At 49.7% G+C, this 18,599-nt stretch overlaps 1 protein-coding gene across 1 annotated transcript; it reads right to left on the reverse strand.

Moving 5' to 3' along the window:
• Positions 1-1,270: 1,270 nt before the first annotated feature.
• Positions 1,271-17,739, reverse strand: AMER1 (APC membrane recruitment protein 1). The gene is made up of 2 exons (XM_043571235.1): positions 17,535-17,739; positions 1,271-6,388 (listed from the first exon to the last, which is right to left on the reverse strand). The coding sequence occupies exon 2, from the start codon at positions 6,287-6,289 to the stop codon at positions 2,858-2,860; it is 3,432 nt and encodes a 1,143-aa protein (XP_043427170.1). The 5' UTR covers positions 6,290-6,388; positions 17,535-17,739; the 3' UTR covers positions 1,271-2,857.
• Between the last annotated feature and the right edge of the window lie 860 nt (positions 17,740-18,599).

Consider the following 18,599-nt stretch of genomic DNA (forward strand, 5'->3'; position numbering starts at 1 on the left):
GAAAAGCCTTCTGGGTAGCAAGATGATGGCAGACACCTCCTCTTAAGTCATATCTTCCCATGAAATCACATCCACAAGCATTATCCCAGGACCTTGCAATGCAGATATGGTATTCATCTGGTCACAGCCTAAGAGATGTGGACTTGACATCAACACCTTTAATAGTCTGGGGCATATTTGCTGTCAGCCAAGCAAGCACCAGCTATCTTTGGGAAGAGGCCTGGAGTTTGGTTCTCCCAGTATCACCCTGTGCTGCCATTCCATATCCCCAGCCATTTCTTCCTTCCTTTTCTAGGCTGTAGCTGGTATTTGGCCATGAACTGCTTGGATCCAGAGTGAGAGTCAAAGGAGCATGTTTCTGCAGCCATGCACCTTGACTATCCCACTTCTGGTGGTGAGGATTGTGTCCTTGGGCTGGCTAGGACACTGAAAGGACTTGAAGGCAGTAATGTTGTCCAAACCATGAGGTGTTGCTCAGTTCTAGGCCCCACTCTGTGCTATGTGACCTTCCAAAGCCAAGCAATGTGTTTCAGGACTATGACTTCTCCCCTCAGGGGCAGCATGTCTTGTTGCCCTCTTTTCACTGAGGGCAGCCCTCTGCCCTTGGCCAAAGGCTGACCACCTACTTTTTCTTTTCACGGGCTGGTGGCCCAGTATACTCTGAAGGCTGGTGATGGCTCTACTACCTGCTATGGCTAGCACAGTCCACATACAGATAGGAGCTTGAACTGCCCTGAAGGACAAGCAGAGAGAGAGGAGGCAAGTAGCAGGGTTTCCCTTGTTGTAAAGGCATTTGGTGTATTTTCTGCCAAACAGCCAGGCCTACTTCAGCCCTACCCTCCCAGGGAAACTTTGGTAAAAGGAAAAATGGTTGGAATTTGGGCATTTCTCTTCTGGAATGCTGTGCTTGGGGTGAGGAGGGCCTTCCTCATGCTCTTTCTTTCTCTAACTCCATGAGGGATGTATTTCTTCACAATACAGACAGAGTTAGCCTGAAGAGCTGGTCTGGCTCTCTTGAGCAGTGCTGTTGGTGTCATGCCAACTTTTGTGGTGCTTCCAGGTGTGTAGCTTCTATCAGATAGATTTACTCTTTGTGGGAAGGAGGACTACCAACCCCAATCTGAGAAATGGTGACAAAGACCAGCACAAACACATTCCCTGGCCAAGGGGAAGTTGCCCATAAAGTCACCTTGACTCAGGGGGCCAAGAGCCTCTGTTCCCAAGAGCCCTGTTGACCTTTTAACAGGCATGGAGATAAGCAGAGCCAGGGTTGGGGGGCAAGAATTATAATTTGGGTCAACACAACCAGGTAAAACATGTTCTATATTCTATTTCCAATAAAGAAATTAAAAGGAACCCTCTCTTACTGGTGATTAATGAGAGGTTGAGCCAGGTTAGATTAGCCTTTTGCAATGCCTTCCTGACAGCAACTCTTCCACACCAGCATTTCCAAGCTAGTTAAACATGAAAACTGTGGATACAGAAGGGAGTGTACCATTCACTCCATATAGGGCTGCAATTCCCATGCAAATCAGAAACCTGCAGCTTGGCAGAGTGAGGACAGATCACAGTCTTTCCTCTCATGAAGGCCAGCCCTTTGAGGATGCTAATTGGAAAATGAAAGTTCTTTAGAGAGACCAGAACAGCAGCCTAGATGCCTTTGGTATCCTGTCTCTTGGGAGTGCTAGCCTGGTGCCTCTGAGCCTCTTTATAGCAACCAAATGAAGGGGCGGGCAAGGCTTAAGGAAAATTTGCTTTTTGGGGAGAAGGAATTTTCTCTTCTAAGAAGCTAGGCTTCCTTGAGCTTTGCAATGTCTAAAATTCTCTCCTGACAACTGGGACAAATGGAACTCCTTTTCCTATTCTTCCCCTGAAACCCACAAAAAAACCCAACCCCCTATAGCCAAGCTTAGTTTAGGTTACTTCTCTCCCTGTGTCTCAATTAAAAGACTATGTCCCTTGTGATGAGATTATGAAAATTTCCTTTGGATACAAAAAAAAAAAAAAACCGAAAGTGTCTGCAACTCAGGCAGTCACAAGCTTAAGAGAGGAAGAAGGAAAAAAAATCCTATCATTCCACAACTCAAGACTTATGGCAGTATCTACGACAGAACCCTATTTTGCCTTCTGTTTCCAAATGGATGAATTTGATCACTCCATTAAGGGGATTAGAATTTTTTCCTTCAATCCAAGTTATCATAGGCCATGTTAAAAGGCCCCCATCTGGTTACAATGCCAAAGTCCACAGCAATAGGCAGTAAGACATATGCTACATATGCTCTAAGGGCAGCTAGCTGGGGTGAACAGATTATATAATCATCTGATGTATTGGTGGCAGCTATGCCAAGACTGAAGGGAGTGGGGGTGGAGAGGATCTGTACCATTATTTCACATTGTTAATAGCAAACAAGCCCTCTGTCCTTAAGTGGGAAGCAGTGCAGACCTGGCTGCTCATCAGTGGTGCATCATTCACTGTGTGTAGGGGGGGTGGCAGGGATATTAACAGGTCAGCCTGTGTCAAGGATGCATGCTATATATATAATCACTAACTGGGCAACTGGAATAGTCACAAAAGTACAGCATCTCAAATCCTGCATGGGCAACAAGAAACCCCAAAAGGGAAAACTGGAGCACAGAGCAGCAGTAGCCTCCCAGGGCAGATGTACTCAAGCTGAATGTGACCACAGATTGGCAGAAGAGGGAAGTGGGAAAACAAAGGCAAAAACTCATAGGAGCTTTCCTTGGCCAAAAGGATTTTCAAGTTAAATAGCAACCCCCACCCCCCACCCCTCTGCTCAACCCCTGATCCCCAATCACATGCTTAGGCCCCATGCCCCCACTCCAGAATAGATGATGACTACTCAGCTAGGTTTCCATTCACAGCAGTGGAGGAGTAGCTGGTGGGGAGATAGGCACCTTGCTCAGCCCTCTCCTTTGACAGGTCAAGGCTGGAAGCCCTGTAGTGAATGGGTTGAGGCTGTTGGGGCTCAGGCTGGACCCTGGACAGCTGAGGGATGCCATGAGTGATGCCCACAGGCTTGGCCTGGGACACAGGGCTGGGGTTGAAGCCTCCAGAACTGGAGGAGCGACTGGGCTCATCAATAGGCAACAGCATATCTTGAGGCCTGGCTCTCATATTCTGAGAGGCCTGTGGCTGCAGGTTATAACAAGGGACCATGGGAAGGGGTAGGTGTGAAGGCCGAGCTAACTGAGGCCTGGATATCCCAGGTACCCTTAGCTCTGGCCCTGATACTGAGAGCAACATTGACATGGCCACAGGAGGTATGCAACAGGTTGTCTGCCCATATGGAGAAGGGCCAGAAGACTCATCCGATTGGCTGGGACTTATCCAGGCAGGGCCTGGCCCCATTGGGAGAGGACAGGAAGCCCAGGCAAGCCAGTCGTAGGCCGCTGGTGGTTCAGTATAAAGGGACAAAGGACTGTCTCGTCCCCATTCTCCTCCTCCTCCTCCTCCTCCTTCTTCTTCTTCTTCTTCTTCATTTGAATCTTGCTGCTGAAACTGAAGCTCATCAGACACCGTGTATCCCTGGGCCAGGTGGGAATTTGAGAGCTCCAGCTCCAGGGTCTCCGCAGTGTCCAGAGAGCGGCTTCTCCTGTTGAGGGCCATGGCAGCAGGTGGAGGTCGAGGGTGCATGCCAGGCAGTCCCAAGTACCGAGGGAGACTGCTCACACCCCAGGGCAGACCTTGGTAGAATCGGCTGTGGTAGTTGGTGAATGTGTGTTTCTGGTAGTAGCCCAGCTCAAAAGCTTCCAAGGAGGCTGCAAGGTCTTCATCATTCTGGAACTCAGGATTCTCTTCACACTTGCCTTCCCCATCCCGTTCCACATCAGCAATGTCAAAGGTCACCATAGGGGGTAGCTCAGGGAGGTTTTGAGTGAAGGATGAGTCAGAGTCAGAGCTGCAGGACATGCTGGAGAAGAGGTTTCCACTGCTGGTGAACTCCACAAGGGCCTGTGAGAAACTCACAGTGGCATTCCCTTCCTTCTCAACTTCTTCTTCCTCTGGCTCCTCAGGGGGTGAATAAGTAGGGTAAGCCTTCCTGGGAGATCCTCCAAAATTTGCTTCTTTCATGTCTGGCTCAAACATAGCATCACTTTGGAAGAGCTGCATTAGACAGGTACTTTGATCTTTCTTGGTGCAGATTCCCTCAAAACGTTTTTCTAGAGGACGGAAGTCCCTCCAGTCTGGCTCACTGCCTGCAGTGGTAGGGAAAGCTGAGGTGGTTCCCCGGTGGGAAGTCTGAGAGGCCCCTGATGTCCCTGCCACTAGGCCCATCACTGACGGGCCTAAGGGCCTCATCTGATATTCCATGATGGGCTTCTCTTGCCAGGCCTGAACCTCCCGGACTTGAGCCTCTCGAGCATGGGCCTCTCGGGCATGTGCTTCCCTAGCACAGGTCTCCCTGGCATAGGCCTCTCGGGCTTGGGCCTCTTTGACATGAGCTTCTCGGGCATGGGTCTCCCTGGCATGAGTTTCTTGGGTATAAAACTCCCTGGTGTGAGCCTCTCGGGCACGTGCCTCCTGAGCCTCTTGGACCTCGAGCTGCTCTCGCCGAAGCTCCCAATATAACAACTGTTTCTGGATGGTCACTAGCCGTTCTTCCTCTGTCTCCATTGCCCCAGGTGGCCGAGAGGAAGAAAAGGGCTCAAAGTTCAAGAAGGGGTCAAATTTTTCAGAGCTGCGACCATGGAGGTCATAAAGACAGTCATCCAGAGGTGGGGAGGCCTCAAGACTATCATCTGGCTCATAGAACTCATACAGGGCATCTCCACTGTAGCTATCTCGGGGCAGGCAATCCCTGCGGACAAGCCCTAAGGTCTCACCTGAATCACCCTCAAATCCAGGTGTTGTGGAGTCATAATAACCCTCATCACTATTGGGGGCAGACTCTTGCTGGTCACTCTGAGGAGTCAAAAGGTCCCCAGGGGCTAAGCCAGGATAAGATCGAACTGAGTCAAGGAGCATGTAGCCATGCTCTCCTGGAGATGTGATGGGATGGTAGCCTAAATGCAGATTGGGTCTTGGGTACATCTGGGCACTTGCCCACAGATACTCTAAGTCATAATCTTCTTCCTCCTTGACATCCTCTTCTTCTTCCTCTAATTCTACTTCCTCATCCTCCTCTTCTTCCTCATCATCATCATCTGGCAAGGCCATCTCCTCCCCACCTCCTTGGTAGGTCACCAGGCAGGAACTTCTCTTGGTCCCATCTCGATTTGCCCTCTGGCCTCCAGAGGCCATGCTGTCTGTCATACTGTCCATGTCCTGCTCTGCTATGATATCACCACAACCTGTCAGTGAGTCAAAACTTTTCAGGGATGTGACATCCCCAAACAGGAGGCTCAGCTGGTCCCCAACAGGGCCATTTGGTGGATTTACCTCTTCTGCTACCAATTTCTCCCCTGTTTTTGGACTGTGGGGCTCCTCTGGGCCACTGGCTTCAGAAGCAGACTTGGACTGCAGAAGTGCTGAGGCACAGCCCTCCATGGGTTTTTCTGTATCTTTACAGGCTGTCTTCTCAGTGACTGCTGGAGAAGACTCTGGTACTAAAGAAACTTTTGACCCAGGGGTATCTTGGGTTTTGGCATTTTCCTTTCTGTGGGCTTGGAGGATATCCTCAGCACAGGGCAGAAGGGCTGAGCTTACACGTTCATGAGGCCTGGCTCTGGCCCCTTCAGACCCCTTGGCCCCTAGCTTATTTTGTTCAGCCCCAGAGACCTTGCTTTTCCGGTGACGGCGGATACTGCTGAAAAAACCTTTCAGGCCTTTCTTTGGCTTGGGCACAGAGGGAACCTTCTCAGCCCCAGCTTTGTCTGTCGCTCCAGCCACAGATGTTTTGCTTTTGGAGCCTGTCTCCAAAACCCCATGGGCACTCTGAGAACTGGGAAGTTGGCAAGGTGATTCAGGCAAAGGTAAGGCAAATCTGGTTCCTTCACTGACACTGTCTTCAGGGCCATGGGCTGCTTCAGTCAGGCCATCGTGGGTCTTGCTCTTGCTAAGACCCTTCTTGGAGATGCCTTTCCCAGAACCTTTGCTTCGCCCCCCTCCAAAGAAACTAGGCAGGGTACAGATACCCTTCCTGCCACCAAAAAGTTTCATGGCAGTTTTCTTCAGCCTACCTGGGCCAGATGAGGGTGGCTCTGACACTGGCTCTTCTGTCATCTCAGCTGCATTGTTCTTGGCTCCTTTCTCTGCCCGTTGGTCCTGGGTGTCCATAGAGGCTGCTGCTCCCTTGGCCTGAGAAGCTTCATCCTTTCCAGTCTCCATGGTTATGGGGACAACTCAGGTATGTTCAGCTAAAAAAGCAGCCCTTTGGCTTCCAAGCACTGTTATAACATCATCTGTCAGGAAGCATCACAGTTGGGCCTAGAGGAGATGAGAGAAACAAAGATAGAGAGAGTGTACTGCTAAGCAAGCATCCAGGCTATGTTTGTTTTCACAGGTGTCTTTTATTTCAGGCTTAAGTGGAACAAGAAAGAAAGTAAAAGAAAATGTATGAAAAACCTTAATGCAACCCGTATGGTTGGCTTGCTAGGCCAGCCTCCCCTGGGCCCCAAGGCAACATAACCCTGAACAACAGGCAGCCATCACCCCAACGCCTCACTAGGTCCATTCCCTTCAGGCCACCCTAAGCTCAGGAGAGCACTGGGCAGGAGGAACTTCAGTTGTGGGAAATGCCCAGTTGTGCTATTGACTGCAGGGGTAATTATCAAAGGGGGTAGGAAGGGGGAGGTAGAAAAGGCAACAGGAACGTCAGCTAGAATGACACAGGATTTTTGCCAAACAGCCCATTCAGTCCTAACTGGGCTCTTCAAGATCTAGGCCTCAATTTCACATTAGTCTGGGTTCTCACAGATATTTTTCATGGGGTTAGAAAGAAAAGTAGACCTGAAGTTCCACTTCTTCCCCACAGGCTCCCTAAATTGCAGCATGCCCATGCTCAGACTGTCAGAAACCCAGAGTAGGAGCCTCACAGGCCCACATTCCAGAGCTATAATCCAGGATCTGCTAAAAAAGCATGGTGGCCTCGGGGCAAGGCACTCTATGGACTTCAGTACCCTTGGTCCCAAAGGCCCAGCAATACTTCCCCTTCATAGTGGTTATGTGAGGGGTGGGTCTAGGTCAGACTCTCTATTGACTGTCCTACTGGGAAAAAAATAATGTGGTTCTTGGTAACTGGAAACCCCAATTTCCATTTTAGAACCATGAGGCAAACTATGTCTTCTCTACTCCCCTCATTATTTTGGCCCCCATATAGTTCCCTATCTAGAAAGGGAACTCCTTGAAGACATAACTCCACGTGATTCACGTTCCTGGTCTGTAAGTAAGGCTCTCAATAGCAATTAAATAAGCAAACATGGTACAAGGCACACCCTTCTGGTCTAGGCCCCCAAATTCTCCAAATATCCAAATGCCACAGAGATGGAATAAAGACTATCCATCACACACACCCCAACACATGTCCCCCACCCCAAGTCTGATATATCCATTCTAGTGACTGAAGCTGGTTGACAGATGGATCAGTGACCAGCCTGCTAAAACTCGTGACCTCTCCCTGGAAAGTTCCTTACCATTGTTTCCCTTCTCTGTAGGGTAGCCACAAGTAGACAGGGAGCTAAGGAAGGAGGGGAGGCAGAACAACTGCTGGGAGCCAGAAAGAGACAGACAAGCATTGCTGGTGTCCCTGGAGTAGTTTGCCAGCACATCAGCCCCGTAATTGGTTGCAACAGTAATAAGACTCACACATTCACCTGCAGTAGAAGACTAGGGACCAGCTTTGGGGTGGAGAGAGACTGGTAGCTAACTAGCCCCTGAACTCATTGGAAGAACCCTCCTGGAGCCCTTCCTTCAAACATGAATCCTGTCCTTCAAACATGAATTTTGCTCCCTGTGCCTTGCTTGACTTGACACTTGAATCATCAGTGTGATCCCAACTTCCATCAGGAGCACTCTGCATAACTGAAATATTAAACTTGGAGCAAGATAATGGCTGGTTATCCAGAAAATAAAAGAGAAAAAAATATCTGATCCCTTCTCTGCAGAGATGTGTATTGTCATTTACTCAGGTTTTTTTCCTAGATGACATATTTTTACATGATATTGTTTTACCTCAGCCCTGCAACTGATAGCCTTACAATAGACAGTGCCATCCCCCACAAATATACAATCATGCATACACACACAACCACTCAGAGTCCTTTCCTCAGGGGTCATATGGGAATAGGGGCCCTATCATCTACGTGAATTCTGCACTTTTCAAATCACAGATTTTGCTTCAGCCCTGAAATTATTGACAGTGTTGTCATTATGGTGCTAGACATGGAATAGCAGGAGTGGAGTTGTTTATGAAATTGTATTCCCCTCTGTGGAATTTATGAAACAAACCTCTTCTGAACATTTGGTGAGTGATAGACATTAAGCTCAGTTCTACAAGGTAGCCAGTGCTTTTGGGGGAGTTCCTAGGCTAATAGGGAGAGGGTACTATATATAACAGTCTGAAGGCACAACATAATACAAGCCTTAAAGAAGAGCCCCCATTATTGCTTAAGATGCATGAGGGAGTATCAGTATTTATACCTTGTTATCATAACCCACTATAAATCTGAAAAGCAGAAAGACACCCCCCTGGGTTCAGAAAAGCTGCATTGAGGAGGAGGCATTCAATCTAGGCTTTTTCAGACAGGATTGAGTAAAAATGACAATGATTTAGAGGGAGGGATGAAGGAGACTAGTAAGTGTGGCTGGGCATGAAGGAAGACCAGGGGCCAAGTGAAAAACCTCATGGATCTAAACATCCTTGTGGATAGAAGGCTGAATTGTCCTGCTGGGTTTGGGGATGGAGTTCTTATGAACAGAGAGATTCTGCACATTGAATCTTAAAGAGAGCTGCTTTTCAGAACCTTGATGCCTTGGCTGGAGGGAAATTCCTAGGGCCTTCTCTTACCTTTGCTATTGTGCTTCTCTGGGGTGAAGGCCAGCATACTACTTTCTACATCATTTACTTCCCTGCCACAGGAATCTGCAGTGTGTTGTGGAAGAAGTCATGGGCTGCAGGGCTGGGTTACAGGCCATGCCAGGGGACTCTGAACAAGCCAAGGTACCCCTCTTAGGCTTGGACACTTGTGAAATGGAGATCACATTATGATCTCCAGTGGTATGAGAATTAGATGGGATAATGGACACCACACACATTTTGTAAAGTGCAGTGCAAATGAGAAAGATTGACATTACTGTTATTACCACCTTCCAGGTCAGATCCCACTTTCTTAGGAAATAGCAGACCATGTATAAAAGGCCACTTATTTGGGTAAGGCATTCATTGTGGGAAGCCTTAGGGACCAGCTGCCTTGGCCATGCTAAGGAGGAGCCAAGTGTGACGGGATTTTAAAGACATGAGTGTGGTTTTATACAAAGTCCTCTGTGTATGTGTGGTGGGAGTAGGTGAAGTAGGCAGTGATGTCTCTGGGACTAGGATTCTCTCCCCCCAGCTTCAGGCCCTCCTCCTAACTAGGACCAGGGTCATTTTTGCTGGAAAGGACCAGACTTAAAACTGTGTTGTCTCCCATTTCCCTGCCTTGTCCCTCCCAGGGCCACAAAGCTCCCCACAGATACCCATAATGCCTTAGGTTTCACAACCTGTGTGGCTAAGTTTCAGGTGGAATGTTGGGTAAGGGAAGACTCTAAGGCTACTCTGTGGTCCCTGGCAGGGGCTGTTTATTGCAGTTGCTACTATCATTGGTAGGGAGTGGGCTGTGGCCATCTCTGCTCTCAGGCCCAGCCTCAGGCCATGCTGGGACCAGTGGAAGGTTGGCTATTAGGGCAGAGCTTCTTTCTTCTCCTTTCCTCTCAAAACACAAGCAGGATACAAGCCACAAACTTGCCCCAGGAACACTTCTTAGTGAGAAGGAAACAGCTGCAGCCTGAGCCTTACATATTTTGCTCCCAGCTCAGCTTCCTGGGGCCAGCTGAGCCAACTTAGAATTCAGGAAAGAAGTGTGTGGATTCATGCAGTAGCTCCAGAGGCATGACCTCAACCACTCATAGTTCTCAAGACTTCCACCAAGCAGTATCTGGGGCAAGACTACTCTGGGCCCATCTTGCCCATGTGTGTGGGTGGGTAACTAAGGAGGGAGTGATGAGGATAGGGAGCACCCCCCCAAGAGTCAGCCAGTTCTGCACTATAATCAGCTCTGCCTACCTGGGGGAAATCTAGAAAGTTCTTTCAGTTTCCTCACCTGGAAAATGAGGCTACTGAGAGTGTCTACCTCTTAAAACTATTGTAAGGAACCACATCAATGTATTTAAAGTACCAAATAAAATTCATTATATAACAGAGGCTCAAAAACATAGCGATTAATTTTTAAAATATTTTCTTCAAACTATAGTTGGACAATTTCTAGAGAAACTACCTCAGTCAGGATTGAGAAGGGTATACTCCAGGCCTTTATGGGTAAGTCACCAAAACTCTTTGGGTCTCAGTTGCCCCAAATGGTAAATGAGGGTGACTATGTAGTTATCTCACAGGAGGCTTTAGCTGCTCTTTTATCCAAACTCAGGGACCCAAATTGTTGCCTCAAGTCAGCTATTGGCTAGTAGCTCTGGATTATCTGGGAATTTCAACTAGCTAAGTTCCACAGCATAGGCCAGAAAGGTCAACAATTCAAACTCAGCTAAATGCACCAACATCAAAGGAAATGCAAATGAAGTGCCCTTCACCGAATCAGGGCACTTACCAGTTTACAAAGCACTCCCCACTCCCTCATCCCCACCTTGGCCCTTCTTAGCAATCTATTAACCAGTCTAGGTGGGAGGTGGTAACTCCTTGTCACAGAGAAAGAAATTGCCTAGGCTTGGGAAAAGCCTTACCTTAGTTCACACAGTAGGATGGTGACAGAGCCACACCAGCTCCCGGGCCTCTGCAATCCTTATCCCAATGCCATTCTACTTCACTGTGCTAGCTACCAATAGAAGGAGGAAGACTGAGTAAAAGGACTGTGAAGGTTCCCTTCATACCTGAAAGCCATCATCTCTCCCTCCCATCCCCTGTCCCAGACTAGCTGAGCTTTCTCTGAAGCATTTCCAGTCCTCACTTAACTTCTACTGTTTTGGCCCCACCTAGCACATTCTAGAAAGCCTGCTGACTTCAGTCAGAATCCAAGGGCTGCCAATCCAGTCTGTTGCTGCTCTCCTCATCAGCAACTCCATCACCAAACTGTGGAACATGTTCTTTTACTCTCCTTTTCCTTTGGAGATAAGTTTGATGGGCCAAAATAGGTTCAAACAGAAACATGCCATTGGGGACAAAGATGCAGATTTGAGCTATAGTTTAAAGGAAATGACATATGAGATGATCTGGAACTTGAATCACCCATTTCTAAAGCCCACAGCCAAGGTCCACTCTTAAAACCTTTGTTACCATTAAGGAGCACCTCCTCTCAAGAAGGTATTCCATAACCTCTAGATGCAGCACAGACCCCAACATGGACCCTCTCACCTTGGCTCCCATTTGCCCACTACCAGCCCCTCAAATGAGTTAATGAGTTAACATACTCAGCATAGGGTAATTCATTCAGGCAGACCTCAGTCTGTTCATTTCTCTCAAATGGACCCTCCTTCATCTTATAATCACTACAACTAGCACAGAGCAGAACCTCAAACAACATTGGTTCAACTGAAATCTAATTCAGCTGGAGTTTTTCAGCCCAGAACTAAAATGCCAGCTTCATCCCTTACAAGTAGTAAGGTTCGAGAAATTGGCCTAAAATCCATGAGACTCAAATGCCTTACCTGGAAAATAAAGAAAATGCTACCTATCATGTAGGATCACTGTAAGGATTAGAGATGATAAATGAAAAGGGTAAAATGCTCTCTAGTTACTGGCAAATATTCAGTAAAGGGCCACTTGCAGCCACCTTCACCACTCCAGCTCCTCAGCTGCCAGCCCATGTCCTCTGAAGATGACACAAGCCTCTTATCTGAGCTCCCTCTGGTCCTTCCCTGCCACAACGCAGAAATCTCACCCCTTGCCTCTCCTTCTTCCATCTCCTCCACACACTTGCCAGATTCATTTTTACAACCCTAACTTCAGAGCACCACTCCTCTACTTACCAAATTATTCCACACTGCCTACAGGATCAGGGCCAAACCCCTTTACCTGACCTTCAAGACTCACTCTTCCTGCATGCCCCTTGCAGTTCCCTAATCTCACTTCTCTACCCAAATACACAGGGACTTCTCTAGTCTGGAAGATATGGTCACCAAGACACTACTTATCCCTAGAAATTGGCTTTACCAGCGAGCCTTCTTGATGCCCTACTTTCTCCTTAGGCTGCTGAGGTTTCCTGCCCATTTGCCTAGAATGATGGGGTCTCTGGGAGCCAACTTGCTACTCCCCTCTCAGGCTCCCAAATTTCCTTAGAGAGGAAAATACCTGAGGTGGGTGCCATGCCTACATAGTAAGGCTTCTACTATGTCAGTACTAACCCAGCAAGGGTGACACTGGAGACCGGTGCCACCACCCTCCACCCAGTTCAGATGAAGAATAAGAGAGCTAACTCCAGGGAAACAGATGTGACAAGGCAGCCAAAGCCTAAAGAGGAACAGTTGAGCCAAATGAACAATGGACACCCCTGACTTTCCCATGTGTCCACTCCCCTATATATACCATACCCTATGTGAGAGTCCAGGTAAGAAAACTGAGGCTTGGGAAGGGATCAGAATCAGTGTACTTAGAGGAAGAAAGCTTGAATTGAGGGCTTTATGCTCCTGTGTAACCTTGAGCAAACCCCTTCCCTGTTCTGGGCCTCAGTTTCCCCATATGGAAATGGGAGGTTGAACTAGGGGTCTGCTTACCCCAGGCTGTGTAAGAAGCCAGGAGAAGGGTAGACCTATGATCAGTTTTCTAGTGGCTGAAGAGGAGGCATGGTGGGAGCATGTGATTTTAGGGGTCCTAGGCTTTAGTGGGAGGCCTGCATGCCTAGTTGGTTGGGCTCAGTCTACCACTTCACTACAGCCCAGTTTCATTTCTCATGCCTCCCTCCACAGAATCCCACCCAACATTTTACTTTTTGAAGATGCACTAGGCCTGGCCTGCAAATATTTCCTCTATGTCCAGAAAGGAGGGGGAACAGAACTGGTCTGGCCCAGCTCTCTCTCCCCTGAGAAGAGCTGCAGCCCCCAGCAGGGAGGGCTGAGGAATGCTGTCTGAAGAAGCTGGGTTAGTACTTGCTTCCATGCTCACCAGGGGAAAAAAAAAACAACCTGTAGGAGATGAAAGCATTGAAGGCTCTACAATAAGAACTGCATATCAAAAGGTCACAAATGTCTCTGCAGCACCACTATGTCTGCCTCTGCTCCCACCAAGCCCCCTTGTACCATTTTCTTCATTGTCCTTGTCATCCCCTAATCCCGAAAGGGAAGGTATGGGGAAGCAACGCATCCTCACCCAGTTGGCACCTGCACCTCCGCAGAGGTTCTGATTTCCGTAACTTTCTTACTAGAATTACATTTACACATGCACAGGTTTGAAAAGTAAGACCAAGGAGAGGAGATGAAAAGCTCTGTATTATTTAATTCAGAGAACAGAAGTTGGGGGTGGGAAAAATGGTTTAATGCCCATGAAATCTCCAATGGTTTGTTAAGCAGTAGCAATGATGGCCAGCTGCCCCAACACACACACACACACACACACACACACACACACACACACGCCTGTGCCTGCACACAGGTTTATGTATAGCATGACAGGGTCAGATTAGCTTCGAAAAAAAAAAAATTCCTGGCAGTGTGAGATGCATGACCCAGGAATGAATGACACAGGGAGGAAATGCCTCCTGTGGAGGCTTTACCTTTATCGCCTAGTTTATCTGCCTGGACTGAATTCAAGGCAGAGGAACTGATGGAATAACACTGGGCATGTCCTCTTCTAGCCTCCAGTAGCCTATCTGTAAGTGAGGGGGCTGGAAGCCCCTTTTCCCTCCTTGATTCCACAAACAACCCAGTGACCTGCCAGGCTAGCTGTTAATTATCTCATTTCCTTATTCCCCTGAACCAGCAGAACAGGGCTGCCTCCACCCCCTATACACACACACTTTCAGAGAGTGTAACAGTTCTTGAGGAATTTTTAATGCTTCCACTATACTAGGAGAGAATCACTGGACTTCCAACTTCTTCCAACTACCTCTCCTCCTTCTGAAACTTTCAACCCCCAACAGGCTCCAGACCAAGACTAAGAAGCAAAATAGACATGAAAGGGAAGGTAGATTTCTCCAGAGAGGGCCCCAAGCTAAACCCAGCACCTTCTCACTCTTGAGGAATGGGTGAGGTGAGAGTAGAGGTTGGTTAATGAGATTTTTGTGAAATGGAGGCCACTGGAGATAGTGGGATACAGTGTAAGAGTCCCTGTACAGGAGGCAGCAGCCTATCCCTAAATGCTGTGTGACCTTAGGGAAGTCCCTGTGCTTTCCAGGACTCAGGATTCCCATCTTGTAATCACAGGAGTCGAAGCCGGTGCTCCCTGAAGGCCTGTCCAGTTGGAAGGTTGGGCATCAGCAGAGGTCTGGGGGATACTTAGCCTCCACCACATTGGTATGTAAGCTCTAGGAACCCTCCTTCAATTTCACCCCCTGCAAGGCTGAAGGGAAGCCAACATGATACAACTTTCCTCTAGAGATAGCCTGCCCCTCAGTTCTATGTCCAGACCTAAAGGTGACCCCTTACAGTCCCAACTTACAACGTGTTTCCAATCTCTAAGACCCCCTTCTAAAATCCCATTTTATTATGGCATATTTACACACACACACACACACACACACACACACACACAAACACAAATATCAAAACCTCCCGATGTTCCATTCTTCAATGGCCCCTTCCCCCATTCTCCCAAGATCAGATCCCCATTCCACAGCCTGGCATTTGGTAATCTCCATCTCTGGGCACCAACCTCCTCTCTACCTTAAAGCCATACAATCTCTACCAGAAAAGACTACATCACATCTCTCAGCCTGCCTACCACCCACCCACTCTCATTCCTAATTTTGCTTTTACCACTACCCTTTGCCTAGCCAAACCCCTCTACTTTCTGAAAGCTTCCAGGGTGATCCCCCTACATATACAGATTTCTCATCTCTCTCCACAGTACTTTGCCTCTAGGCTCATGAATCAGCAATCAAAGATATGTGCAGTCTGGGGTCTGGGCAGTCAAGATCTTGAATTTGTTGTTGAAGGGAAACATCATTATTATTTTTTTTCTTGTAGTTGCAACCCATTGCCCTTCTCCATTCTCATTAGGCATACTCAATAAATATCTTATCCTTAAGTATCATTTCTCTAATCACTTTCATATGATCAGGACAAGTACATCTTAGAGAAGTAAAAGTCTTCTTGAAAGCTCGACAAAGACAGCAAATCCTTCTGGAGCATTCATAAACTGGTCTGCATGGCTAGGCTTTGAGGGGGTTATGGCTGATTTCAAGGTTTCATTTATCCCTCTGAGGGGTTCTGAGATAACCCAGAAATCCATGATATCAGGGAGACAACTTAGAGGCAGGGAAACTTAATTATAATTTGACTTCTATTCTAATTTAAGTCCCCAAATGGCCAAGGGACACAGGGAGCCTGGAGAAGTTTTGAGAAAGGAGAGGTTATCATGGGTTTAAAGAGACAGGCAAAAGAGACACCCAGGAGAAGGTGCCCAGAGCTGGGGCCTGAGAGGGAAAAGACTTTGGGCAGTGTAGGGTGAGTAGGTTTGGATGTGAGGAGGGGAGTTATATAAGGAAGATATATTAGGTGGCTGTTGGTTCGAGGCAAGGCAGAGAGGCTGTCCAGGCCTGAGCTGGAGATGCCCAGCTGCAAATAGAGGGTTGGTTTCTGTTGGTGCCTGGTCAAAGTGGGAAGATATGACTAGAGTGTGGTATCTGCAGTCCTAGCTGGTGTCACAAAGTTCCCAGCTAGCCTTTCCTCAAGTGAGGGATTTACTCCTCTCAAATACCCAGGCTTTGCAGCCCACAGTGTTCTCCACCCTTAGAGGCTGGTCAAAGGTCCTAGAAGAAGAGCCTGCCAGGCCCCTTGGTCACTCCCTCCTTCCAGTTCTTCAGAAAGGCCTAGAGTTTATTGCCAGAAGCATATCCTGGTGCAGTGACTGAGCTGCGGGTGGGGCAGAATGAGGGAAGTTGCACTGGGGGAGAAGGCTCTGCTAAAATGCCCTTAGGTGGGGTGGGGAGTCCAATAGCGCAGTGCCCTCCACCTAGCCCATACCCATGCCAATGCAGCAGGCCAGCAGAGCCAAAGAGTGAAATGTTTAGGTGCTGGAGAAGGCTCCCTTTGACCCCATGGGCCTACTAGCCTGACCAAACCGAGGCCTGCTTTGCAGGGCCAGTCCACTGGCGACCTGGGCACTTAGGCTGTGGAGTGCCTGGAGGGCACAGCCCCTCTTTGCCAGGGAGCCTAGGCAAAGTCCTGCAGTCAGGTGGTCACCAGTGTCAGAGGTGTCTGCAGCAGACAATGACAGTGGCTCACAGGCTGGGTATTTTAAGTAACTGCGAAGTTGGAGGATTTGGCTGTCTCTCTAGCTTTCTCGCACAGACCCAGACGGTACGTTCTCTACTACAATAATTGCTCCCTTGGCCTCTGGCACATAAATACCCCGCTAACACCACGTTTATCGCTATTTTTAAGTGGGCGGCAGGAGAAAAAAAAGCGGCCAGTTCTCTCTTAGGGGATAGGAGGTGAGGCAAGGAGGGAAGACAAAGCGGCCTTGCAGATTTAACCCAAGGACTAGTTTGAGCTGCAGCTCTAACCTAAGGTCCAGCAAGAGCTCCGTTGCCAGCCCCCTTGTCCGCGGGGGCGGGCGCCAGATGCGCCTGGAGGCCCAGCAGCAGGGGGTGCGGCTGGTTGGGGCCGCAAGGCTGAGGTTTCTAAGTGGGCAGCCCACAGGCCCAACGGAGCTTCTTGGGAGAGGAGGCACACAGTGTAGATAGCCCAATCCACGCCAAAGCCAGTTTCCGTCGGGCCCAGGCCAGCGCGCCCTCTGCATCCGCAGAGGGGAGAAGGAGGCAGGGGATGAGCAGGGGAGGGAAGGGGCGGCAGCTGGGCCGCTGGGGTGAGCAATATCCACGTAACACAGCCGTTTCAGCTAGTGTGCTACAACAAAGCTGCGGAGCTCCCGGCCTACAAATGCACCGCTGGGGGTGCTGGCTGGCGGCTTCCCTGCCCCGGGTCGGTGAAGCAGCACGTGCGGGCCCCATCCCCACCTCCCCCAAGAGCCTGGAGGCATGGCCCAGGCTAGCCTGCCCGCCATCTGCACCCCTTCTAGCCGCGGTCGCCTGCGCCCAAGGGACTCTGCTTTGCCCCTCACCGGCCAGTCCTTAGAGCTGGTTCCGAGGGAGAGCGGAGGGCGGCCCAGACGCCGATTGGCCCAGCCCCTGGAACCCTGAAGGCGGTCAGAGCAGAGCACGCGGGACTGCACCGGACGGCGGGCAGGCGGAGGCTACCGGCAGCGCGCAATGCTTACCCGGCTCGGTTCGGTTTCCAGCCCGGTTACTGTCTGCTGCGCTAGGGCTGGAGCTTAGGCTTCTGTGGCTGAGATCGCCGCCACTGCTGTTCCTGCCGCCACCGCCGCCGCTGCTCTTCACCTCCTGCACTGGCTCCCCTTCCCCAGGCTTTCGGCAACTCCCCCATACTCCCTCCCCGCAGACTCCATAGCCACAGGGTGGGGCGTCCGCGCCCTGATAGGCAGGCAATGTAGCCCAATCGCCACTGTGGGAAGGCGGGCCCCACCCCGCCCACTGTTTTCCATGGTGTGTTTCCCTTTAAATGCAAATAAGCGTGGGCGTGGTGTTGGCTGGAGGCGGAGAGGGTGAAGAACCCCTCGCTGGGACTCCCCATTCAACCCCCCCCCCCCACCTCCAACACACTGGGCGAATAATGGTTTGGCGATACGGCGAGCTCGTTGGGTCGGTCCCGCCCGGATGGGGCTCGCTGGAGCCCTGGAGCTCGGTTTTAGTTTTGCATATAGTCCCATTTCCGTGGATGCAGTGCAGTCGTGCTGAGGCGCCCTGGCAGCCACCCGGCAGTTCATTCCAGAGCGAAAGGCGGGCGAGGAGAGGCGGGGCGGAGAGGCTGGGAAACCTGGGGGACTACAAAGCTCTTTGGAGCCTCGCGGGGCCCAACTTTAGGTGTAAAGATAGGCCCCCGTGGCGCGCGCCCAGAGGGACTCACCTGCCAGGAAAGCCAATTGCAGCGTCCATCCCCCGGCTTCTTCCGTCTGTCTGGCCCTTAGGACCATCGAGGTCAGTTTGCACCCATTACCGAATGGTCTGCTGCTGCTCTGAGAAGGGAAGGCACTTCCCTGAGGTCACCTAGCCTGCCTGTGACGGTGGCAGACTTGGAATTCAGAACCCAGGATCCTGCCCTAGGCTGTTTCACTTTGGAGAGGCCTGTTTCTGTAGTTTGACCCTCACCCAAATTTTTCACCTTTCATGGAACATGAGGGGATCTCCAAGGCCTCTAGAGGGCACCTCAACCTTTTAATGGTAAGCCAGATTTTGTGCAGTTCCCTGCCTCTGAAAAGTCTAGA

Source organism: Prionailurus bengalensis, chromosome X, assembly GCF_016509475.1.
Source record: "Prionailurus bengalensis isolate Pbe53 chromosome X, Fcat_Pben_1.1_paternal_pri, whole genome shotgun sequence".
Classification (NCBI taxonomy): Eukaryota; Metazoa; Chordata; class Mammalia; order Carnivora; family Felidae; genus Prionailurus; species Prionailurus bengalensis.